The sequence below is a fragment of the Pan troglodytes genome, chromosome 11 (assembly GCF_028858775.2).
Source record: "Pan troglodytes isolate AG18354 chromosome 11, NHGRI_mPanTro3-v2.0_pri, whole genome shotgun sequence".
In the NCBI taxonomy this organism is placed as follows: Eukaryota; Metazoa; Chordata; class Mammalia; order Primates; family Hominidae; genus Pan; species Pan troglodytes.
Genome location: NC_072409.2, coordinates 26175797 through 26203637, shown reverse-complemented (window position 1 = coordinate 26203637; position 27841 = coordinate 26175797). Strand labels below are relative to the sequence as shown.

Below are 27841 nucleotides of genomic sequence, written 5' to 3'. Positions count from 1 at the left end.
ATACCTAGAGGCCCATACGGGTCTGCGTACCTTTATATAGCAAATGCCTATGTCAGATTATGGAAAATAATTGGCACACAAATGTTTATCGGATTAATTAATCTGGAAGGCAAGAGATTCCATCTCCTCCTCTCCCTTATCAATCACCAAGAAATACTAATTTTCCCTCCAAAATGACTACTGATTATATTCTTTCATTTCCACTCTCAAAGTCACCAACCTCACCCTGATCTTGCCCCCACTTCAGCTCTCCCTTACTCTAATTTCACTCTCCCTGCTTCCCATATTCTGGGGATCCAGTATCATATCAACGTTAACTAAAATAGTGTATCAGGCCCGGCACAGTGATTCACGCCTGTAATCCCAGCACTTTGGGAGGCTGAGGTGGGCTGATCACCTGCAGTCAGGAGTTCGAGACCAGCCTGGGCAACAGGGCAAAACCCCATCTCTACCAAAAAAACCCAAACAAACAAACAAACAAAAAAATTAGCAGGATGTGCTGGCGTATGCCTGTAATCCAGCTACTTGGGAGGCTGAGGCAAGAGAGTCACTTGAACCCAGGGGGAGGAGACTGCAGTGAGCTGAGATTGCACCACTTGCACTCCCTGTCTCAAATTTTGAGACTCTGTCTCAAAATAACGTAACATAACATAACATAACATAACATAACATAACATAACATAACATAACGTAATGTATATCATGTCATTATTCTGCTCCAAAAACCTAAACAGGCACCAAATACCTAAACAGGCACCAAATACCTAAAATGTCATTTCACTTCTAACTTTCAAACTGTTTTCACTTACACTGCCTCATTTGAGTCTCATAAATACCCAAACTACAGTGTAAAGGTAATTTCTTTTTTTAAACCACAAAAATTTCAAAGTGTCTTACTACTCCTAGAAAAAGGTAAGTAACTTGACACTGACAATGTAAATTTACAAAGGCTTACATGGATTGAGAATAACAAATGATAACACTGTCACTAGAGTAAAACAACAAACATCAGAGTCCTGGACGGGGGCGAGAGTTGAACAGGGAATGTCTTTTTGGCACCCTCCCTGCAGGCATAGAGAGCTAAACAATACCACCACCAACGTGGCCTTGCTCAACCAGCATAAGGAGTTACAGGACTGGAGAAAAGGACTGGAGAAACTTTCTAAAGGCATGAAGCTCCTATCAGTTTACCCAGAATATTCCAACAAGAATGAAAGAACACTAAGAAAGCTGTTTCTTTAACAGAGGTATTCTATGTTTGAGAAAATGCGAATACCGAACAAGTTACCCGAGCTCCCATTCGTGCTGCACTATCAAATAAAGACCTAAGATGACAAACTTTTACCAAGAAATGTGCAATTATAAATCACCATTTTAGGGTGTTAATTGTTCCGTATTATAAAATACCTGGGCTATGTTAAGAGCGCAGAGCTATGAAATCAGATATCCTGTTCTGAGCAAGTTATTTAACGTTACTAAGCCTCAGATTCTACTCCTGTAAAACGGGTATAACAAGAATATTTTGAAATTTTAATTTGTTCTTTTCAATATATTTTAAATGCTCAGCACAACATCTAGTACACTGTAATCAATAATACGTCTAGCATTTCTTAAGAACAACTGTTTTGCTTGGAAATTATGTTCTATTTTTTCCCAATCAAAATGGTAATTGTAAATGACAGTGATTTTTTGCACTTGATGTCCTTATTTGCCATAATTAAGAATTTGCCCCAAATTAACTGAACATATTACTACTATATGAAATCTCAAAATCTAAGAACGACTCATTTAGGTGACTGGGAAAGGGTTACATGTAAAGATTTGGTAAATAATCTGAAGATGAAGAATGTATACCATTACAAGCAATTGTATGGCCATGATTTAAAAGCCAATAGGAAACAAGGAAATTCAAATGTATTGGACACATAAATTTAAATAATTATTTTCTGTACAAAAGGACAGTTTTCAAAAATCTTAATACAAAAATAAGCATTCAAAATACTTTGCTTGTATAAATCGTGTTGTATTTTACTAAACTATACATTAAAAACTACAAAATGCCCACTACATATCAGTCACACTTCCAAAGAGCTATGTGGAAGAGGGTTTTTAAAAATTCATAATATTCCCACCTCAAAACTAGAAGAATCTGTCAGGAAAACTACTTGCGAAACATGGATTCATTTTTTAAAAATCAACTTTATGAGGGTTTACTTTAGATAGAATAAGACATCCACCCACATTTTAAATGCAGGGTTTGCTGAGTTTTGACAAATACACTCCATATAACCACCACAAAAATCAAGACATCCCAAAAAGTTCCCTAGTATCCCTTTGCAGTTAGTCCTCCCTACCAAACCCCCAACCCCCACCCCGGGCAATCTGAACCCTACAGATTACTACAGCTTTATCACCATTCTTGAAATGAGGTACCTATTTGGGGAGAATTCACATCTTAACATTTTTTTGAGTCATCTAAACCATAAACATCATGACATTTCTGCATTTATTTAGATCTTTTTAAATTTCTCTCAGTAAAGTTCTGTAGTTTTCAGTGTAATGGTCTCACACATATTTTGACACCTTTATCCCTAAGTACTTCATAATTTTTAATGGATCAGTAACACTTTAAATTTTTTGTCATAATTAATAATTGATAATATACAGAAATACAACTGACTTTGATATCTTGATCTTATATCCTACAGCCTTGCTAAATTCTTTAGTATTTCTACATACACAGTTTTCTTACTCTCAAATTTATATGCCATTTATTTATTTATTTATTTATTTATAGATGGAGTCTTGCTCTGTCACCCAGGCTGGAGTGCAGTGATGCAATCGGCTCACTGCAACCCCCGCCTCCCAGGATCAAGAAATTCTCCTGCCTCAGCCTCCCTAGCTGGGATTATAGGTGCACACCACTACGCCCAGCTAATTTTTGTATTTTTAGTAGACACGGGGTTTCACCAAGTTGGCCAGGCTGGTCTCGAACTCCTGACCTCAGGTAATGCGCCCACCTTGGCCTTCCTAAATGCTGGGATTATAGGCATGAGCCACTGTGCCTGGGCTGCTGTTTATTTATTTTATTTTATTTTTTTTTTACAGCTTTACTGAACTTGCCAGGATTTTCTGTCTGCAAAATGTTGAATAGAATCAGTAAGACTGGGCATCCTTGCCTCGTTCTTGATATTAGGGGAAAAGCATTATCTTACACTATCGAATATAATAATGCTAAGCTGTAGTTTCATACCTTTATCAGGTTGAAAATGTTCCCTTCTATTCCCAGTTGGCTAACAATTTGGTTTATCACAAAAGGAGTTGAATTCTTTCAAATGCCTTCTCCAGATCTCTTAAGGTGAGCAGATTTTACCTTGTATTCTGTTACACTGATTTTCAAATGTAAGCACTTTGTAGAAACCCTACTTGGTCATGACACATGTACCATGATTTTTTTCCTCACTCTTCATACGTGTGTGTCTGTGTGTGTGTGTGTGTGTGTGTGCATATATATATATATAGTGATTTTTTTTTAGTTTAGAGATCACTAGTTTGTTATAAGAGAGATACAACAATTATTTACATAATGAAATATTTCAGAACTTCATTATTTCAGAAATAATGAAAGAATTATTTCCATGATGAAAGATTTCAGTGGGATGGGCAGCTTCATATTGATGCCATTTCAATGACGATTTATTTCAGTCTATATACTTTCCAAGAATGTCTAAATAAGAAAAAATCCTTGTTGCTGGGCACAGTGGCAAGTACCTGTAGTCTCAGCTACTCAGGAGACTGAGATGGGAAGATCACTTGAGGAAGAGTTTGAGACCAGCCTGGGCAACATAGCAAGACCCCGTTCTCTAATGAAAATTATTAATGCATAATCTCTATCATTTAGAATTACTTTAGTCCTCCACATTTTGGATGTACAACTTTATCTCCAACTTTCATGCTAACTGGCTGAATCTCTCCATTCTTTCCTTCAGAGCCCAATCCAACAGCTACCAACTATTGCTTACAATACTTTTCCTTGAGAATTTTCTGTAAGCATAATGCCTATGGTTGTCGTTCTACTCTTTTCAACCAATACTCAAACAGAAGAAATCTACTAAATGCTTGTCCTGCCATGACTTCCACCGCTGCAGCTTGTACTCTGCTCTCACACTGCTACCACAAGCAAAAACCTCTGATTTTAATTTAATATCTTGCTAAACATTTTTATGTCAATATTCATGAAGGATATTAATCTGTAGTTTTCTTTTCCTGCAGCAGCATAATACTGGCCTCATAAGAAAAAGTGGAAAGTGTTCCCACCTCCTTTATATTCTGTACAGTCTGTGTAGGATTGGCATTATTTATTCCTTATATGTCTGATAGACTTCATCAATAAAGCCATATGGGACTGTAGTTTTCAATAACTAATTTGATTTTTTAAACAGCTATATGACTATCTGAGTTTTCTATTGCTTTTGTATCAGTTTGGGAATTTGTGTCTTTCAAAGAATTTGTGCACTTCATCTGAAGTGTCAAATTTATTAGCTTAAAATTTCATAATATTCACTGAATCTACTTAGTCAGCTAAGGCTACCACACAAAATACCACAGATTGGGTGGCTTAAACAAGAAAAATTTATGGAGGTTAAAAGCCCAAGATCAAGCATTTCTGGTGAGGGGTCTTCCTGTCTTACAAACGGCTGCCTATTTGCTGGCTGACTTTTCACGGTGTCCTCACACAGCAAGGAGAGAGGACGTGCAAGCAAGCTCTCTAGTGTCTCTTAAGTACTCTAATCCAATCCCCTCATGAGGGCCCCACCCACCTTCATCATGTAATCTAAACATTATTTCCCAAAGGTCCCAGCTCTAAATACCATCACATAGCGAGTTAGGGCTTCAACATACCAATTCTGGGAGGATACAAACATTAAGTCAATAATAATAGCCTTTTAATGACTGTAGAATCATTCTTGATACTGGCAATTTGTGTCTTTCCTTTTTTTTGAGTCTACTTAGAGGTATTATTACTAATTTTATTTACCACATAAACAACTACTGGTTTCATTAATTTTTCTCTACTTTTTTCTGTCACTGACTTTTGCTTTCATCTTTAATATTTCCTCTTTTCTATCTACTTGTAGGGTTTAACATGTTCTTTTTATTCTAGTTATAACTGGAAGCCTAGATGATTTACTTTAGACATTTTTTCTTTTCTAATATAAACATTTAAAACTACATATTTCCTTCTAAGAACAACTCTAGTGGAACCCCACAAATTTCATTAAGTTACAGTTTCATTTTATTTCTGTTCAAAGTAGCTTCGAATATCCCTTGTGACAACTTCTTTGATCAATGGGTTAAGTTTATTTATTTATTTTTTTTTACTATTTGGGAAATTTTTCCCCCAGATATTTGAAGATCTTGTTTTGATTTCTAATAGAATTCTAATGAAGTCAGATAATTTTTATGATTTTAATCACTGTTTAAAGGACTAAACTTATTTTAGGACCCGGATACAGCCTGCCTATCTTGGTGATATGGTTTGGCTGTGTCCCCACCCAAATCTCATCTAGAATTGTAATCCCATAGTCCTGATGTGTCGAGGGAGGGACCTGGTGGGAGGTGACTGGATCATGGGGGTGGTTTCCCCCATGCTGTTCTTGTGATAGTGAGGGAGTTCTCACAAGATCTGATGGTTGTATAAGTGTTTGAGAGTTTCTCATTCACACTCACTCTAACCTGCCACCATGTGAGACTTGCCTGCTTCCCCTTCTGCCATGATTGTAAATTTCCTGAGGCCTCGCCTGCCATGTGAAACTATGAGTCAATTAAACCTCTTTTCTTTATAAATTATCCAGTCTCAGCAGCTCTTTATAGCAGTGTGAGAACAGACTAATACAGTAAATTGGTACTGGTAGAGTGGGATACTGCTATAAAGATACCTGAAAATGTGGAAGTGACTTTGGAACTGGGTAATGGGCAGAGGTTGGAACAGTTTGGAGCGCTCAGAAGACAGGAAGATGTGGGAAACTTTGGAACTTCCTAGAGACTTGTTGAATACTTTTGACCAAAATGCTGATAGTGATATGGACAATGAAGTCCAGGCTGAGGTAGTCTCGGATAGAGATAAGGAACTCACTGGGAACTGGAACCAAGGACACTCTTGCAATGCTTTAGCAAAGAGACTGGCAGCATTTTGCCCCATGCTAGAGATCTGTGGAACTCTGAACTCAGATGATTTAGGGTATCTGGCAGAAGAAATTTCTAAATAGCAAAGTGTTCAATAGGTGATAGAGCATAAAGGTTTGGAAAATTCACAGCCTGACCATGTGGTAGAAAAGAAAAATCCATTTTCTGGGGAGAAATTCAAGCTGGCTGCAGAAATATGCATAAGTAACCAGTAGTCAAATGTTAATTGCCAAGACGATATGGAAAATGTCTCCAGGGCATGTCAGAGATCCTCATAGCATCCCCTCCCATCACAGACCTGGAGGCCTAGGAGGAAACAACGGTTTCACAGGCTGGCCTGGGCCCTGCTGCTCTGTGCAGCCTTGGAACTTGGTGCCCTGCATCCCAGCTGCTCTAGCTCCAGGAGTGGCTAAAAGGGGCCAAGGTACAGCTCACCGGTTGCTTCAGAGGGTGCAAGCCCTAAGCCTTGATAGCTTCCACGTGGTGTTGGGTCTGCAGGTGAGCAGAAGACAAGAGTTGAACTTGGGGCACCTCCACCTAGATTTCAGAGGATGTATGGAAATACCTGGATGTCCAGGCAGAATTCTGCTGCAGGGGTGGAGCCCTCATAGAGAAGCTCTACTAGGGCAGTGCAGAAGGGAAATGTGGGGTTGGAGCCCGTACATATAGTCCCTGCTTAGGCACTGCACCTAGTGGAGCTGTGAGAAGAGCGCCACGTCCTCCAGATCTCAGAATGGCAGATCCATTGACAGCTTGCACCATGCACCTGGAAAAGCCACAGGTACTCAACACCAGCTGCTGGCATTCAACACAGTCACAGGGGCTGAACCCTGCAAAGCCACAGGGGCGGAGATGCCCAAAGCCTTGGAAGCTCACTCTTTGCAAAAGCATGCCCTAGATGTGAGATGTGGAGTCAAAGGAGATTATTTTGGAGCCTTAAGATTTAACGACTGGCTAGACATGGTGGCTCACACCTATAATCTCAGCACTTGGGGAAGCCGAGGCAGGCAGATCACTTGAGGCCAGGAGTTCGAGACCAGCCTGGCCAACATGACAAAACCCCAAGTCTGCTAATAGCACAAAAATCAGCCAAGCATGGTGATGTGCACCTGTAGTCCCAACTACTCAGGAGGCTGAGGTGGAAGAATCACTTGAACCTAGGAGGCGTAGGCTGAGTTTGCCAAGATCGTGCCACTGCATTCCAGCCTGGGCAACAGAGCAAGAATCCGTCTCAAAAAACAAAACAGAAAACCAAAAACAAAACAACAACAACAAAAAAAACAAGATTTAATGACTGCCCCACTGGATTTTGAATCTGCTTAGGAGCCTATGGCCCTTGCGTTTTGATCACTTTCTCCCATTTGGAATGGGAGCATTCATCCAATGCCTGTACCCCCGTTGTATCTTCGAAGTAACTAACTTGCTTTTGATTTTATAGGCTCATAGGCAGAAGGGACTTGCCTTGTCTCAGATTAGACTTTGGACTTGGGACTTTTGGGTTAATGTTGGAATGAATTAAGACTTTGGGGGATTGCTGGGAGGCATGATTGGTTTTGAAATGGAAAAAGGATGTGAAATTTGGGAGGGGCCAGGGGCAGAATAATATGGTTTCACTCTGTGTTTCCACCAAGTCTCATCTGGAATTGTAATCATCATGATTCCCATGTGTTGAGGGGGGGACCTGGTGGGAGATGGATGGATTATGGGGGTGGTTCCCCCCATGCTCTTCTTGTGATAGGAAGCAAGTTCTCACAACATGATGGTTATGTAAGCGATTGGCAGTTCCTCCTTCACACTCACTCTCTCTCGCCTGCTGCCACGTAATAAGACTTTGCCTGCTTCCCCTTCTGCCATGATTGTAAGTTTCCTGAGGCCTCCCCAGCCACATGAACTGTGACACAATTAAACCTCTTTTCTTTATAATTATCCAGGCAGTTCTTTACAGCAGTGTGAGAAAGGACTAATACAATTGGTGACTACTTTATATAAACTTGAAAATAAAGTGTATTATTCTGGTGTTGGGAAAACTGTTCTATACTGTCAATTAGATCAAGCTGGTTAAAAATTTCTATATTAGGGATCTACCAACTTTTTCTTAAAGGGGCACAAAAATATTTCAGATGTTGTGGGTCACAGGATCTCTGTCAGAACTACTCAACTGTGCAGTTACGGCATGAAAGCAGCTATAAACAAATAATATAACTGTGTTCAAATACAATTTTATGTATAGACACAGAAATTTGAATTTCATGAAAGTTTCGTGTGCCATTTAATCTTATCCTTTAGTATTTTTCACCATTTTAAATTTTAAAAACCACTCTTAGCTCATGGGAAATTTGAAAGTGGGCAATGGGATGGATTTGGCCCACAGGTAAGAACTTGCCAACCCCTGTTCTATACCTTTACTGATTTTCTGTCTACTATACCATCAATGACTGACAGCGGAGTGCTATCTCTAAATATACTTGAAGATTTATCTATTTCTGTTTTGTTCTATTAGTTTTCACTTTACGTGTTTTGAAACTAGGTAATTAGATTAAACGGATCTATATTTAGATTATGTCTACTCAATAAATTGACCTCTTTATCATTATGAAATGTCTCTCTTTATCCCTGGTAATATTATTTTGCCCAAAGTCAACTTTTCCTGATATTAGTACAGCTAGCTACTCCAGCATTTTTATGATTAGTGTTTGCATATATTTTCTTTCCCAACCTTTGGCTTTTTACCTGAGATTTCATATTTAAAATGGGTTTCTTATACACATCAAGTAACTCAGTCTTCCTTTTATCTAAACAATCTTTTAATTGAATTTTTTATTGCATTCCCACTTCATATAATTATTAACGTGGTTGGGTTTAAAAGCCCACTATCTTGTCATTTTTTTTCTATTTGTCCCATTTGTTTTTTATTCCTTTTTTCCCTTGTTTCCTGGCTTCCTTTGGATTTTATTTTTTGGTATTCTATTTCATTTACATTATATGCTATCCCTTTTTACTTTTTTTTAAGTGACTCCTGTGGAGTAGACAATATACATCTTTAATTTATCACAGAGTACCTTCAAATAATATTAAAACACCTCAGTATACTGTAAGAACCTTCCAAAGTATACGTCTCTTTCCCTCAAGCTATCCTTTGTGGTACTATTGTATATTTTGCTTTTCTCATATGTCATAACTGCCAAAAATGTATTATCTTACTTTAAGCAGTCAATAATCCTTTAAATTAACAAAAAAAGGAGGGAAAAGTCACATATCCACATATTTATCATGCTGTATAAAACTCAAGTTTCTAACTGGTATCATTTTCCTCATGTTTAAAGTATTTCCTTTACGATTTCATGAAATGGAAGTCTGCTGCTAACAAATGCTCTCAGCTCTTGTGTGCCTGAAAGAAGATTTTAACTTCATTTTTAAATTCCATATAGAATTCCAGTTTGATATTTTTTTTTCCAGCACTCTAATGATGGTTCATTGTCTTCTGGCTTGCACTGTATCAAGTAAGAAATCTCTCTCCTCATTCTAATCTTTGTTCTTTTGAAGGAAAAGTGGTCCCCCCTCGTCCGCCTCCACCAACCCCCACCCCTGCCCAGCTCTGGCTACTTTTAAGATTTACTCTGCATTCCTGGTTTTCAGCAATTTAATTATGATAAGCCTGGGTGTGGTTTCTGTTGTGTTTATCCTGCTTAAGTTTCACTGAACTTCTTGATAAGTGGGTTTATGTTTTCCACATATATGGAAGATTTAGGATAATTTCTTGAGATGTATTTCTGCTCCCTGCCCCAACCATTTTTTTCAGCAACTTCAGTTATACATATGTGTGTTTAGACTGCTTGATTTTGTCCAGAAGTTACTAAGGCTCTGTTCACTTCTTTTTCAGTTTTTTTTTTTTTTTTTTTTTTTGAGACAGAGTCTTGCTTTTTTGCCCAGGCTGGAGTGAAGTGGTACGATCTCGGCTCACTGCAACCTCCGCCCCCGGGGGGTTCAAGCAATTCTCCTACCTCAGCCTCCCAAGCAGCTGAGATTACCGGTGCACACCACCACGCCCGGCTAATTTTTGTATTTTTAGTAGAGAAGGGGTTTCACCATGTTGGTCAGGCTGGTCTCAAACTCCTGACCTCAGGTGATCCACCCACCTCGGCCTCCCAAAGTGCTAGGATTACAGGGGTGAGCCACTACGCCCAGCCTTCAGTTTTTTCTGTGTGCTTCAGTTTCTTTTGCTATCTTCAAATTCACTGATATTTTCTTTTGTAGAATACAATGTGCTATGAATGCCATCATGTATTTTTTTCAGGTGTCTTATTTTTAATCTCTGTAAGTTCTATTTGATTTTTTCTCCTTCCTATGCTCATATTTTCCTTTAAATACTTGAACATACTTTTAGTAACTGTTTCAAAGTGCACAGCTGATAATTCCATCATCTCTGTAATTTTCTAGGTTTGTTTCTGTTGATTAATTTTTCACTTGTTTATGGGTCACATTTTTTTGGTTCTTAACATGTCTGGCAATTGGATGCTCCACATTAGGAGCACCAGAATTTGTTATTCTGTTGTTTTGTTATATTTGTTATTTTTCTTTTAAAGTGTTAGACTTCATTTTTAGAAAAACATAAGTTACTTTCAGATTAGCTACACTGTTTTGGAGTTTCTTTTTAAGTTTCATTAGGGTAGATTTGGATTTGCCTTCATGCTGGAGCTAGTTCAGTCCATGTCTCCTCTGGTGTCAGGTGCCCTTGAGTGTGCTTCAAGTATTCAACAAGGACTCTCTGTTGTAGTTGGCTATCACTCAGATATCTCTCCCAGGCCTGTGTGAGTCCTGGAAAGTTAAGCTTATAGCTCTCTGGTTGTTCTTTGCCTGACCTCACAGGCATATGTACTGTGCATACGTGGCTTAATAATATTCAAACAACAGATTCAAAGGTATTATTTCTGAAGCACTTTTTCTACACAGGCTCTTCTCTTTCATACTCTGCTCCCATACCTCCCAGGTAACTCAACCTTCCCAAACTTCAATCTGTTTCTTCAACTCAGCAATTGTGCCATGTCTGCTTGGTTCCCCCAACCCCCACAGTCTAGAAAGAAAACTAGGGTGACAATAGCATTACCTCAATTGTTTCCCTTCTGAGAGCACAATCCTGTTGTACTTGTTGTCCACTGTCTAAAAACAACTGACAGTAAGTCCAGTCCCAGTTACTCTATCATGGTTGAAAGCAGAAATCTACAGATCTTTCACAAATTAGAAAAATTAAATCACAAAATTTATATGGATTAGCATTAAGACTGCAGGTGAGTTTTCTTTAAACTTACTAATTCTTAGAGCAGCTTTAAGCTATTGCTTAATAATTTGATGGATTTAAGAATTATTTATCAAGTATGGAGATTAGTGTTTACAATTCTTCATATGGTTTTATTTAAAGCAATCTGCATTTCTTGCTATGAAAAGCCAAGTACGCAAATTAACTGATCAGAGAAACTAGTGTTTATTATTAAATCATAGCCTTCAATACCAGTGGCAGAGAATGCAAATTTGTTTTCCAACGTTTGTTTTCTACGTAAACCCACCTATTTTTAGCTAAGCACATGCCTATCAGAAAAAAGGACTACATTCTTAGCTTCCTAAGTAGCTAGGTGTGGCTGTGAGACTAAGTAAACAGCATGTAAACAAAAATGATACGTGCTGCTTTTCCCTTAAGTGTCTTTATAAGGAGGGGGTATGTTCTTTTCTTTTCCCTTTTTCTCTTCTTTTTGTACAAGCTCCAATAACCTCCAGGATCATTTGCTAAATCTGAAAATAGACACCATATACCTTGGAGCACTGACTACTTCAGAATTTGTTGAACGTGATGAAAATAAATTTCTGTCTTCTACATTTCTTATATCATCTTTGCAGCCAAATTTAATACTGAGTTCTTTAAAAAGAAGCCATTTAAGTTTTATTTGATAAAAGGAATTTCAAGAAGACAAAAAAAAAAAAACCTAGCTATTTGCAAACCAAACAAGCACATTAACAGTTTATAAGTATTTTGGTCAACAAAAGTACCAGGGGGCCAGGCGCCGTGGCTCACACCTATAATCCCAACACTTTGGGAGGCCAAGGCAGGAGAATTGCTTGAGCCCAGAAGTTTGAGGCCATCCTGGGGAACACAGGGAGACCCAGACTCTACAAAAAAATTTAAAAATTAGCTGGATGTGGTGGCATGTGCCCATGGTCCCAGCTACTTGAGAGGCTGGGGTGGGAGGATCTCTTGAGCCTGGGAGGTCGAGGCTGTAGTGAGCTGTGATTACGTGATTATGTGATTACATCTACACACATATAATACTTATTGTGTGTGTGTGTGTATATATATATATATAAAAATACAAATTATTCAGTTTGTTAGCAGTGGCATCCTGCTTAGGAATATTATTAACCCATATCATTTTTATTTGTAAATCAATTAGATTTCTTTAACATTCAGCTTCATAAGACTTCAATAATTATACACACAATGGTTTCAAAAGAAAAGACTTCTTAAGCTGAGAAAGAAATGTTAACATTAATCAATTTGCAGACAATTGAAGAACATTTCTAATAAGATGCAAAAAATGGTAGCCATTAAGGGAAAAACATGAAGTATTCTACATGAAAAAGAACAATTTCTGTTTAACAAAAGCCATCAAGTATAAATTTGTAAATTATAGTGTCAGAGGGTATCTGCATACATGTATAACAAAGTATTCATATTCAGAATATATAAAAAACAAGTTAAAGAGAAAAAGCAAACAACCCAATAGAAGAATAGGCAAAAGATCTCAGTAGCCACTTCATTAAAAATATCCAAATGATCAGTAAGCATATGAAAATATAATCGATTTCATTAATATTTATGCAAACAAAAGTCACAATAAGCTATCAATATATGCTTACCAGAACAACTAAAATTAAAAATACACAATATCGGCCAGGCATGGTGGCTCACACCTGTATTACCAGCACTTTGGGAAGCTAAGGTGGGATCACTTGAGGTCAAGAGTTCGAGACCAGCCTGGCCAACATGGTAAAACCCTGTCTCTACTAAAAATATAAAAATTAGCCATGTGTAGTGGCACGTGCCTGTAATCCCAGCTACTCAGGAGCCTGAGGCACATGAATCGCTTGAACCCAGGAGGCGGAGGTTGCAGTGAGCCGAGACCACGCCACTGCATTCCAGCCTGGGTGACAAAGTCAGACTCTGTCTTTAAAAAAAAAAAAAAAAAAAAAAATATATATACACACACACACACACACACACACACACACACACACACTCAAGTGTTGGCAAAGTTCTGGAATAACTAAACTGACATATTTCTGGTAAGAGTATAAAATCACTTTTGAAAATTAGTAGACTCTACTAAAGATAAGCACCTGCATATCCTAGGACCCAATAATTCCACTTCTAGACACATACCAAGTAAAATGCACACATGTGTCCACAAAAAGATTTGTCAAGAATATCCATAAATGTGGCCGGGCACAGTGGCTCACACCTATAATCCCAGCACTTTGGGAGGCCAAGGTGAGCGGATCACCTGAGGTCAGGAGTTTGAGACCAGCCTGGCCAACAAGGTGAAACCCCATTTCTACTAAAAATACAAAAATTAGCTGGGCATGGTGGCGGGCGCCTATAGTCCCAGCTACTTGGGAGGCTGAGGCAGGATAATCACTTCAACCTGGGAGGTGGAGGTTGCAGTGAGCCAAGATTGTGCCATTGCACTCCAGACTGGGCAACAAGAGCACAACTCTGTCTCTGTCTCCAAAAAAAAAGAAAAGACATCCATGTTCATGGATTGGAAGACTTGAAATTATTTAAATGTCCATAATATTCAAAGTGATCTACAGGATCAATGCAATCCTTATCAAAATCCCAATGGCATTTTTGCAGGAAAAAAAAAAAAAATCCTGACATTCATATAGAACACAAAGGATCCCAAATCGCCAAAGCAATCTTGAGAAAAACAAAGCTGAAGGCCTCACATTTCCTAACTTCTACACATTACAAAGCTATAGTAATTCAAACAGTATGTTACTGACATAAAGACAAACATATAGACCAATGGAACAGATTAGAGAACCCAGAAATAAACTCTCACTTACACGTTCAAATGATCTTCAACAAAGATGCCAAGGCTACACGATAGGAAAAGAACAGTTTCTTCAACATATGGTGCTGGTAAAATGTATATCCACATTTATAAAGAATTAAATTGGACTCTTACTTTACACCACATGAAAAAAAATTAACTCAAAATGAATTAAAGGCCTAGACATAAGACCTGAAACTATAAAAGACCTATAAGAGACAAAGGGGGAAAGCTTCATGACAGTGGATTTGGCAGATTTCTTGGATATAACACCAAATGCACAAGCAACAAAAGAAAATATGAACAAATGGGGCTAATATCAAACTCAAAACCCTCTGCACAGCAACGGAAATAATAGAGTAAAAAGACAATGAAAGAAATGGGAGAAAGAAATCATAAACTACATACGTGATAGGGGGTTAATAATCAAAATACATAAAGAGCTACTACAACTCAACAACAAAAACAATCCAATCAAAAAATGGGCAAATTGAAGTCTGGGGACAGTGCTTATTAGAGAGAAAATTTTAAAATTAGTAAAACAAAACAAAAAATAGGTAAAGGACTTGAATGGACATTTCTCTGAAGAAGATATACGAATAGCCAACAAGCACAAGAAAAGATATTCAGCATTACTAATCATCAGGGAAATACAAATCAAAACCACATATCACCTCACATCTGTTAGGATGGCCATTATTTGAAAAAATTTAAAACCCAAAAAATAAGTATTCACAAGAATGTGGAAAAACTGAAACCCCTGTGTACCACTGGTGGGAATAATGGTGCAGCCACTATGAAACACAGTATGATGGTTCCTCAAAATAATAAAAAACAGAATTACCATATGATCCAGCAATCTCACTTCTGGTATATACAAAAGAATTAAAAACAGGATCTCAAAGAGATATCTGCACACCATGTTCACTGCAGCGTTACTCACAATAGCACAATAGCTAAGAGGTGGAAGCAACCTAAATGCCCATGGACAGATGAATGGATAAATAAAATGTGGTATATACCTACAATTATTCACCCTACAAAAAAGGGAAACCCTTCCATTTGCTGCAACATAAATGAACCTTGAGGACACCATGCTAAGTGAAATAAGCCAGTCACAAAAAGAAAAATGTTGCATGATTCCACTTATATGAAGTATCTAAAATAGCCAAACTCTTGCAAACAGAAAGCAGAATGGGCTAGAAGAGAAAAGGAAGAGTTGTTGCTAAATGGACAGAGTTTCAGTTTTGTTAAGATGAAAAACTTCTAGCGACCTGTTGTACAACAATGTTCCTATAGTTAACATTACTACACTGTATACTCAAAAATGTACAAGATGGTAAATTTTGTATTTTTGACCAAAATGAGAGATAGAGGGCACACAAGCAAACACAGTGAAACACACAAAAAGGGAATATTCATAGCAACACTACATATAAAATGGAAATAACTCAAATATCCACTGATACAATAAAATACTATATAGAAATGAGAAGAACGAAAGGGATTGGGGCAATACACAACACAAGTTACTCTCACAAACATAATGTTGAATGAAAGAACCCAGACAGGAAGGACGATATACTATATTTATTGGCTTATTCATATAAAGTTTAAAAACACAAAAAACTAACTTACGATGTTAGAAGTCAAGCTAATGAATACACTTGGAAGGAGGAAATGAATGAAAAAGGAAAGAAGGATTCCTGTGAGTATTAGCAATGGCCTGTTTCTTGCTCTGGATGCTGATTATATGGTATATATATGTCATAATGTTATGTTAACAGTAATACTAACCAATTAGAGTACAAAAAGAAAGCAATGAAGAAATATTTTATTAATATAGCTGTGAAAATTATAAACATACACAAAATACAGTACATATGTGGTTGAATGCATATGTGATTGAGTGTCCCCTTCAATATCTCTATTCTCCTTCCCTTGTAAAGTAGTAGAACTCCCTCAATTATGATTAGACAGGACACACCAGAATAAAGACCAATTTCCTAGACCCTTCACCCTCGCCCCCTTGAAGCTGGTGTGTCAATGTGACGAAGTTCTAGCTAACAGAATGAGAAAAAAGTGCAACTTCTCAGTCTTGTCCCTACAATGGACTCAGCCTCCACTTCTCAACTCTCACCCTTAGTGTGTAAGTCTCATCATTATGGCCCAAGATGGAGGAAAAAGTTCAGCTTCAACTGTCCTTGTTACCCTTCCTGTGGGTACGATGGAAAGAGAGTACTATTTTCTATCTTGAGAAGGTAGTGGTGTTGAGGATAAAAGAACAACAAAAGAGAAAAAGTCTGATCCCCAACACAATTCAAAAAACTAAGTAAGCCCCTGACTACTTACCCAGACTTCAGAAGAACTTAGAAATAAACTTAAATCTGTATTTTTAGGTCTGTATTACGGTTCTATTAGCCATCTAACCTATAACTGAATATAGCATATCAAAATACCCCATGACCAAGTTGGTTTATTCCAGGCATGCAAGAATGGGTCAACATCAGGAAATTGTATTTCACTACATCAAAAAATTAATGGAGACCAAATCTCACAATTAACAGAAGCACAAAAGATGATGGTAACATTTATAGCCATTGATAATAAAAACTAAGTAAAATAGAAAAGGAAGGAACCGATTAAAGTTTGATGAAGGATTATTGTCAAAACCTGGCAAGGTACAGTGGCTCAGGCCTGTAATCCCAGCACTTTAGGAGGCCAAGGAAGGAGGATTGATTGATTGAGCCCAGGAGTTTGAGACCAGCCTATGGACAACATAGTAAGGCCCCATCTCTACAGAAAATAAAAAATTAGCTGGGTGTGGTGGCACATGCCTGTAGTCCCAGCTACTTGAGAGGCTGAGGTGAGAGGACTGCCTGAACCCAGGAGGTTGAGGCTGCAGTGAGCCCTGTTTGTGCCACTGGACTCCAGGCTAGACAACAGACCAAGACCCTGTTTCAAAAACAAAACAGAACAAAAAATCCCAACAGCAAACATTATATTAAAAGATTAAATAATAAAGCCACCTCCATTGCAATTAAGAACAAGACAAAGATAATCACAAATTACCACTGTTATTCAACTCATTTATGGAGGTTCCAGTGAATACATAACAAGTTAACACAACAATCCATATATTTATATACTCGAAATTATCTTTATTTGAAGACACATCATTGAATAATTCCAAAATTCAAAAGACTAATAAAAAATTACTAAGACATTTTAGTTAAAGTAAGTATACATAAAATAAATATTCAAAAACCAATAGGTCTTCTCTGTACCAGCAGTATCCAGCTAAAAATGAAAACAGGAAAAAAAAATTCCCATTCAATAATAGCAAAAATACTAAATTAAGTTTAGCTGTATATAACAACATTTGAAGTAACAGTTACTTAAGAAGTTAATCTCAGGCTCATGCCTGTAATCCCAGCACTCTGGGAGGCCAAGGCAGGTGGATCACTCGAGGTCAGGAGTTCGAGACCAACCTGGCCAACATGGTGAAACCCTGTCTCTACTAAAAATACAAAAATTAGCCCGGCATGGTGGCAGGTGCCTATAATCCCAGGTACTCAGAGGCCGATGCAGGAGAATCTCTTGAACCCAGGAGGCGGTGGTTACAGTAAGCAGAGACTGCGCCACTGCACTCCAGCCTGGGCGAGACAGAGCAATACTCAGTCTCAAAAGAAAAAAAAAAAAAAGAAGTTAATCTCTTGCTCACATGAAAAGTCTAAATTTAGGAATTCCAGATCTGGAATGGTGACAATGTTATCAGGCTCTAGCTGTCTCTGTTACAGATGCCTGTCATTCCCATCATTATCTAAGAAGCTGGAACACCCACAGGCAATAAGATTGGAGGAAAAAAAAAAAAAGGAAAAACAGTGTACCCATGTAGAGATGCCCTAAAAGTTTCATATTACACTTCCACTTATACCTTGTCAAGACTTAATTACATGACCACATCTAGCTATAAGGAAGAACAGAAGAGTAGTAGTTTCATCTGGGTAGCAATGTGTCAGATAAAAATTGAGGTACTGTTGGTTAAAAAAAAAAAAAAAAAGAATAGCATTGGGGTACACAATAAACAATCTCTGCCATTAATTCCTAAGATACATTTTAAAAGAAAACTATGTGATTTATATGGAAAAGTGTGGAACTTTTTCAAAATTGTCAAAGGACATAAAATAGAACCTAAAAACATGGAACCATAGGTCATAATCCCAAATGGAAAGATAATACCAAAAAATGATCAACATTTCACATTAACATATAACTCTAACATAATTCTTATCAGAATCCCTAAGATATTGTAGGTAAAGGTTCGGGGAAGAAGGATTCTTTGTTTTAGAACTAGATCAAGCTTGTCCAACATGCAGCCTGTGCACAGCATGCAGCCCAGGACAGCTTTGAATGCGGCCCAAAACAAATTCGTAAACTTTCTTAAAACGTTGTGAGACTGTTTTGCAATGGTTTTTCAGCTCATCAGCTATCATTAATGTTAGCGTATTTTATGTGTGGCCCAAGAGAATTCTTCCAATGTGGGTCAGGGAAGCTAAAAGATTGGATGCCCCTGAATTCGATGAAATAATTTAAAGCTGACATGGAAAAAGACATGCCCACATTAAGCTAAGAGAATTTTTTAAAACAACACCTAAACAGAATTTTAGTGTTAGGTGACAGAATCAGATGTTAACTTTTTAATAACAACACCTAAATAGAATGACTGTTAAGTCCTAGTTTGCCTGAGGCTGTCACAATTTCATACCATTGTTCTAGTATCCTGTATGCTTTAACGCTTTCATTTTTAAAAAGAATTATTATTAATAGTTACATTAAAATAAGCTAGAATGAGCTTGGTAGATCCAGTTCTTTTCATTCTGTCTCTATACTTGTTCACTTTCCCGAACATCTATGTTCCCATGGTCCCAAACACCATATAAGCTCCTGGTCTGGAAAAGGAGATCCATTCATCCCCACCTCCCTACAACTCCAAAAACATCTGGATAAAGAAACCCTCCCTTCTCTGAAACTCTCCATGTCCATGGCTTCAGTTGTCAACTGTGTATGATACTATCAAATTTCTTTCATGATGTTGAGACCAGGGACCCACTGCCTATCTGTCATTTCCATTTGGATGTTCCAAAGGAACCTCAAACTCAATATATACAAATCTGAACCTGCTGTGTTGTCCAACTCTGTTCTTCCTACATTCGAATAGAAATGAATGGCACAACCATTCATTACCATTCATCTACCCAATTATCTAAGTCCAAGTTCAAAACCTGGAAATCAATGGTGATATCCCTTATTCAAACATTCAATTAATCATCAATTACTATCAATTTTATCTTCTGTAAGTTATTCAATTTTCTTCATCACACTACCACTGCCACAGTGCCAGTTACCATCCTTTATTAGGATTACAGCAATAATCCAAATAAAGGATAATAATAATAATAATAAATCCTCTTCACTGCTCACTCTCTTTCCAGTACTGCACTCCTTCAATTCACTTTACAGCCACTAAATTTCAAGAACATTTATTTTAAAATCATGTGGTACCTTATGGTACGTAAATTACTTCAATTTTTAAAACGTATCGTCTTATACTTTAATACTTCTATTCCAAGTCCATCATCACTCAAGTTTTGTTTTTTGTTTTTGAGATGGAGTCTCGCTCTGTCCCCCAGGCTGAAGTGCAATGGCACGTTTTGGCTCCCTGCCACCTCCGCTTCCCAGGTTCAAGCAATTCTCCCTGCCTCAGCCTCCCAAGTAGCTGGGATTACAGGTTCCCGCCATCACACCCAGCTAATTTTTGTATTTTTAGTAGAGGCGGGGTTTCGCCATGTTGGCCAGGCTGGTCTTGAACTCCTGACCTCAGGTGATCAGCCAGCCTCGGCCTCCCAAAGTGCTGGGGATTACAGGCATGAGCCACCACACCTGACTTCAACCCAAGTTTTAGATCTAGCTCTTTTACTCAATAGTTCTGGGTCACCAGTTTATTGACAGTATTTTTATCAAAATTATGTAACACAAAGAACATCGATCAAAAAACTGAATCATCAAATTAGATCCAAATGAATCCTTAAAATTTGAGAGGTATAACTAGTGATTTCACCTATGTAAACAGTATATAGTACTTTACCGAAACAAATTTCAGCTTTTGTTATAAACAGTGGCACTTCAACATGATATAAGCAAAATAAGAGCATTGTAAAAAAACAATTTGAAACCCACAGAAATCAAATATTAAAAAAAAAAAACTCACCATACACACCTGTAGAAGGAGTAGAACTATTCATGGTAAAAGGTCCGTTAATGATGCCAGAAGAAAGAAGCTCATCAGATCCCCGCTGAAAAGCAAAACCAATGTTTGGTTAATAAACCAAGTTTTAGATAATGGTCCATACTTACTAAAAGTATTAAAAGCTAATAATATTACTTCATCTTTCTATGAAGACATTAAAGGGGGAACTCCTCAAAAATCACAAAATCAAATGAACTGCATAGCAAGAAAAAATTACTGCAAATCCACAACTATATAAACACAACTGCCACCACAGAAATGGGGGCATAATCTTTAAATTCTTTCTAACCAAACGCAGGTTTCCAAAACATAACATCTGAAAGTGCCAAACCATATTTAGGGGGTTGCATTATGACATTGTTTTTGTAGCATATATTTGTATGCAAATAGTTTGTACAGTCCTCCCTAAGAATCCTGACTTTTCAATACCAACGTATTTTTTTAAGTAGAAAATATACTTCATTTCCATATTGGCCAAATTCTTTATAATCAATAACTTTTTATCCATTAATCCTCCAAATGATCTTTAATGCAGACTATTTCTTAAACAATTGTTTAAGTAATTTACTCTTTTTTTCAGGTAAGAGTTTTGATCAACTTCCAAATCTGAACTGGCAACACTAAAAAGTAACTCAGAGAAGTCTTTTCATTGTAATGTAAGATCTATCACCAACATTTAAAAGATTACTTTCAGGAAGGACAATAAATACTATGTACAAAGTTAAAACCAACCTATTTTAAATAGTACTATTGGTTTAGCTTGGCCAATTTTTAAGAACAAGTGTTTTGATACACTGGATAATAAAAATTAATCCCCAAACAATCCTACAAATATTAGAACAGCAATAGTGCTACAGCACATATTTAATGTTTAAGTGTAGGTGCCACTTCTGTAGGGAACAACTTTAGCCTTTGCTGAAGAAAGACAAACCACCAATATATCTATATAATAGAAATACAATTATTTAAACAAGTCCTGTATTTAAACATCCAGAAATTACTCCCTTTGGATCTTTCACCGGAAGTTTATAGAGACATCTGGGAATAAGAAGAAGGATTTAAGTAAGCAGGATAAAAGAAAAATGAAAATCTCAACTCCCAGAAAAATCAAGATTAAGGCCTCACTTAAAGCACAGGTCTTCCTAATAAAATCTGAGATGTAGATATTATCAGGCTACATATGATAATTAACAGACTGTGGTTTGCTGGCTACCTGTAGATAAAGACACATTTTCACAGCTTTAAATGTATTAATAGTAAAAATTAAAACATACTCAACATGATTTTTATATATGAGGAATTTGGTTAAATGCATTACTAACATATTATATCTTCCACACATATGAGTTAGCATCAGTATGTTTCTACCTATAAATCAAGTTAATATAAAGTTAGAAACCACTTGAAGGTGGTCACTTTAGCTCTTTCGAGATTTGCAGAAATGTATTTTTTCAAGAATAACAAAAAGCACAAGTATAAAGCAAAAATACTGATAACCGAGATAACATTAAAATTAACAATTTTATTTAACAAAAGACATCATTAGGAGAATAAACAGACAAGTCATGGAATAAGAAGATATCTGCGATATGTAAAACCAACAAAGGGTTTATATCCAGCACGTACTAAGAAAAAGAAAAAAGGAAAAACAAAACACTAGAAATCAGTAAGAAAAACCCAAGATAACAGAAAAATGACAAGAGACTTTAACAGCCATCTCACAAAGTGGTGGACTATGTCACTGTTCCAGAGTATTTGTACCCTCTCCTTTTCCTGAACAAGAATTATTCATCCCCATCCATGGCCATGTGACTTGCAATGCCTCCAGTGGGAGGAGTATAACTCCCTCCCCCCATTGACAACACAGTTTTGTAATATCCTTTGGCAAATGGAACATGAATGGACATGACCTATACTTAATCCAAACAGTAACTTCAAAAATCAGTCATTTCTGCCAGTTTTTTCTCTTTCCCTCTGAAATAAGAGCATATCTCAAATAGGAGGTACTCTTTCAGCCTGATTCTCAGAATAACAAGTGTAGCTCCATAACAGCTACCACCATTGTAAGTGAACAAGAAATAAATGTTTTTTTAAACAACTTATAAATGACTAATACCATATCCAATCAAACTAAAGATATTTGACCGCATCCTCATTGGTCATCAGGGAAATGCAAGTTAAAACCACAATGAAATACTGTAAAATTAAAAAGATTGACAATATCATGTTAGTAATAATGTGGGGTGACAAAAACTCTTATATGGGAGTTAAGTATAATTTAGTGGGAGTGTAAACTGGTACCACTTGGAAAACTGTCTGATCCAATCTATTAAAGTCAAATATATGAATATCCTAGGATCCTTACACAGCCTACTCCGATGCATAAACCCCAAGATATTGCCTGCTTGTGTGCACCTAGACATATAAGATTGTCTTCAGCAGCATTATTTGTACTCGTCAAACTGGAATCAACTAAATGCCATCAACTGCAGAATAACTGAGTAAATGTTTGTAAATGCATGCAATGACTATACAACAATGAGAATGAACTACGGCTCCACATAACACAGATAAATCTCACAAACCTAAAACATCAGTCACGGCCGGGCGTGGTGGCTCACACCTGTAATCCCAGCACTTTGGGAGGCCTTGGCGGGCGGATCACAAGGTCAGGAGATCAAGACCATCCTGGCTAACATGGTGAAACCCCGTCTCTACTAAAAATACAAAAAATCAGCCTGGTGTGGTGGCGGGTGCCTGTAGTCCCAGCTCCTCAGGAGGCTGAGGCAGGAGAATGGCGTGAACCCGGGAGGCAGAGATTGCAGTGAGCTGAGATCACGCCACTGCACTCCAGCCTGGGCGACAAAGCGGGACTCCGTCTCAAAGAAAAAAAAAAAAAGTCACAAAGAATACACGCTATATTGTTGCATTTATATGGGGTACAAAAATCTGGGCACAGTGGCTCACACCTGTATTCCCAGCACTTGGGAGGCCAAGGAGGGAGGATCACTTGAGGTCAAGAGTTCAAGACCAACGTGGGCAACATAGGGAGACCCCATCTCTAAGTAAATAAAAATAAAAACAAAAAAAATGGATTATCAAAACCAAAAGCACGAATGGCAATAAATTAATAAATAAATAAACTGAACTTTGTCAAATATAAAAACTTTTGTATTTCAAAGAACACCATCAAGAGAATAAAAAGACAACATGGAGAATGGAAGAAAGTATTTACAAGTCACGCATCTCACAAGAAACTGGTACCTAGAACACCTAAGAACCCTTAAGATCAACAATAAAAAAAGACAACCCATTGGATTTGAAAAGGTATTTCTCCAAAGAAGGCCAGTAAGTACATGAAAAGATGCTCAACCTAATTAGTCATTAAGGAAATGCAAATCAAAAGCCACTTCAAGGAAAAATTAAGACCATGATACTACCACTTAACTATCAGAACACCTAAAATAAAAAGTTACAATATCAAATGCAGACCAGGATGTGGAAAAAATAGATCTCTCATACATTGCTGGTAGCAATGTAAAATGGTACAGACACTCTGGAAAGTAGTTTGGTGTTTTCTGAAAAAAAAAAAACAAAAACAAACAGAAAAACTAAACATACACTTAGCAACCTCAAAAGATAATATGCTCTATGATTTCACCTACAGTATTCTCAAAATGACAAAAATTATAGAGATGGAAAACAGATTAGTGGTTGCCAGGAGATAGAGATGGTTGGGTGGAGGTGGTAGGTGATTATAAATGGTACCATAAGGAGATCTTTGTGGTGATGGATTAGTTCTATATCCTGACTGTGATGGTAGTTATGTGAATCTACATATGCAATAAGATCAAACAGAACTATATACAGGCACTGTGCCAATACCAATGCTTCTGTTTTGATGGCGTACTATAATTATATAAGATGTAACCACTGGAGGAAACTTAGTGAGGGGCACACAAGACCTTTCTGTAGTATCTTTATAACTTGCCATGCATCTCTAATTGTTTGAAAAGTTTAATAAAATTAAAATTAAAAAATAAAATATAGGACAACAGGTACTTCATTCTGAGCCAAAGGATTCCTACTGGCTTGAGAGTCCTGCTGTCTTCACTAACAGTCATCACTAACACCTGTGTTCAACCCTGCCACAGCCCGCTGTTACAGATCATCCTCAACACTGTGCTTCTGTACAACAGTGGTCCAGAAGGCATCCCTTCAAAGATAAGCAGAACAAAAAGAAAAGAAAGGAACATTACAAAACGCAGATAACATATACCAGAAACTACACAAATTTCAATTGACAGCAAATAGCTTTTTGTAAAATGAAAAAAAACATTGACCTAATACCCTCTCTACAACAAAACTATAAAGGGATACAACAGCTCAAGGGAAAGGCAAATAAGAAATCTACCAAAAGAGTTAAAGGAAAAATTGACGAGAAAAAAGAATACGGCAGTATCTTGAAAGTCAAACATTTGAGAAGTCAAAAGCGCAAACACCTTTCTACCATCCAAACAAGTTACCTGCTGTGAGGAACCAACTCTTTTCATATTTTTGACATAAAAAAACTGGAAAGAAGAAATGTACAGGAAAGCACTTTATCTTAGAGTTAGAGACACTTGAGATTACCAGAAAGGCACCTAGAGGAGGTGTTAAACTGTTAACACAGGCCCCAGACAAGGGCTAAGAATCCCAAAAGCTGACTATATTCTTCATCTTTTTTTTTTTTTTTTTGGAGACAAGGTCTTGCTCTGTCACCCAGGCTGGAGTACAGTGACACGATCTTAGCTCACTGCAACCTCCGCCTCCCAGGTTCCAATGATTCTCGTGTCTCAGCCTCCTGAGCAGCTGGGATTACAGGTGTCCGCCCACAACACCCAGCTAATTTTTGCATTTTTGGTAGAGACAGGGTTTCACCCTGTTGGTCAGGCTGGTCTCGAACTCCTGACCTCAAGTGATCTGCCCATCTCTGCCTCCTGAAGTGCTGGGATTACAGGCGTGAGCCACCACGCCCAGCCTGACTATATTCTTCTTAATGCACACATGCCATTTCAGTTTCAATTTGGGGAAAAAAGTAAGTTACTCATGTTTTTTTTCTATTTTTTTCTCATTCGATAAACTGTTACCTAGTTTCCTACCAAATAAATTTCCAATCAACCATTAATGTGAAATTATCCCACTGGTTACTGAATCAAGTCTAAATGTCCTGTGATGGCAATGAAACAATCTTTCTAATCTGGATCTCTTGCTCACAGTAACACTCCCCTGTCATGTAATTTTCTCCAAATAAATCATACTTATTCTGCATCTTTTTATGATATTATCCTGCTTCAAGCACTATCCCTTTGCTACATACCCAATCCTATCTACTAGTCACAGATAAAATGGCACCACATCCTTGAGAATTTTTCTATCCCAAGTGAAAAGGTTCAACTTAATTTTTATCATCTTTCAACATTAAAATGTGTATGGTTCCAGAATGTTAGTTCATTCACATGATATATTCTTCCTGTATGTATAATTATCAATAACGTAATTTTGTCAAATATGTACACAAAGTTAGTTCTCAGATACCTTGAGGTCTCTTATTTGTGCCTTATACTAGATTATATTCTTCCAGAGCCTATAGCAGAGTATCAGGTACAAGATTAACAGCCCTCTGCCTTGGCTAATCAATACAATCGCATGGGCAGCTTGAAAATAAATACTACAGGCTGGGCGCGGTGGCTCACGCCTGTAATCCCAGCACTTTGGGAGGCTGAGGCAGGCAGATCATGAGGTCAGGAGTTCAAGACCAGCCTGACCAATATGGTGAAACCCCGTCTCTACTAAAAATACAAAAATTAGCCAGGTGTGGTGGTGTGCAACTCTAGCCCCAGCTACTCGGAAGGCTGAGGCAGGAGAATCACTTGAACCTGGGAGGCAGAGGTTGCAGTGAGCCAAGATCACACCACTATATTCCAGCCTGGGCGACAGAGTGAGACTCCGTCTCAATCAATCAATCAATACTACAGGCTGGGCACAGTGGCTCACACCTGTAATCCCAGCACTTTGGGAGGCCAAGGCAGGCGGATCACTTGAGGTCGGGAGTTCAAGACCAGCCTGGCCAACACAGTGAAACCCTGTCTCTGCTAAGAATACAAAAATTAGCCAGGTATGGTGGTGCATGCCTGTAATCTCAGCTACTCGGGAGGCTGAGGCACGAGAATCACTTGAACCCAGGAGGCAGAGGTTGCAGTGAGCCGAGATTACACCACGGCACTCCAGCCTGGGCAACAGAGTCAGACTCTGTCTTAGGAGGAAAAAAAAAAATGTATCCATTTTTAGTACCAGAGTCCAATTGTACAGAATTGTATTGGACATTTATTAAAGTCTCATTTATGGTTAACCTTTCAGAAAAAGAATAAAGCATGTATCTGCCTATGCATTTGAATTTTTCCTGTGAACACTGTGATGAGATTTGTTTAGAGAAAAAAATGGAAAAATTTTCACTGTAATCACCTTATTTACGCATCTTTACCTACTTATCCAGTTATCTCAGAATAAATCTATAAATGTGAAATAGCTGGATCATATTTCATTTTGATAAGTCATTCATCTTAATATGAATTTTACAAAGTTATAATATGAATCTATGCTCCGCTCTATTATCCTTTTAACTGATAAGCTTTCTCCATGTTGTTAGTCTGTCACTATTCATTTATTTATTTTTGTGAGACAGAGTCTCGTTCTGTCACTCAGGCTGGACTGCAGTGGGATGATCATAGCTCACTGTAGCCTCAACCTTCCAGGTCAAGCAATCCTCACACCTTGGCCTCCCATGTAGCTAGGACTAGAGGCATGCATCACTTTGCCCGGCTGATTTTTTAATTTTTGTAGACAGAAAAATTTTTTTTATTATACTTTACTGATTGATCACTTATTTTTTATTTTTTTGTAGACTCTTGCTATTTTGCCCAGGCTGCATCACAATTATTTTTAGTAGATTATTAAAATTCTATAACAACATCCTTAACTATTCCCCTATTTTAAATTATAGTGTTTTGTCTTTAATATAGCATTTTTTCAGGATAAATATTCAGAAGTGAAACAGACAACTTTTCTTTTTTGAGGAAAAGATAAAACTACAAGAAATCTCAAATTCCTATAGCAAAATGTAGGGTAACTTCGAGTTACTACTGCACTACAGGTGATGACTAAGAAGCATTTTTATTTTTACAGGAGTTTTTCAAATACTGTT

General features: G+C 37.5%; 1 protein-coding gene across 35 annotated transcripts in view; it reads right to left on the bottom strand.

Annotated features, from left to right (window-relative positions):
• Nucleotides 1-27841, bottom strand: part of PTBP3 (polypyrimidine tract binding protein 3) — a 161300-nt gene that overhangs the window by 58575 nt on the left and 74884 nt on the right. For 11 of the 35 annotated variants that reach the window (XM_063787231.1, XM_024345522.3, XM_009457045.5 and 8 more), the window contains 1 exon segment: nucleotides 20560-20644. In XM_063787231.1, the coding sequence (XP_063643301.1) occupies nucleotides 20560-20593 (34 nt within the window). In that variant the 5' untranslated portion in view covers nucleotides 20594-20644. 35 annotated transcript variants of the gene reach the window in all.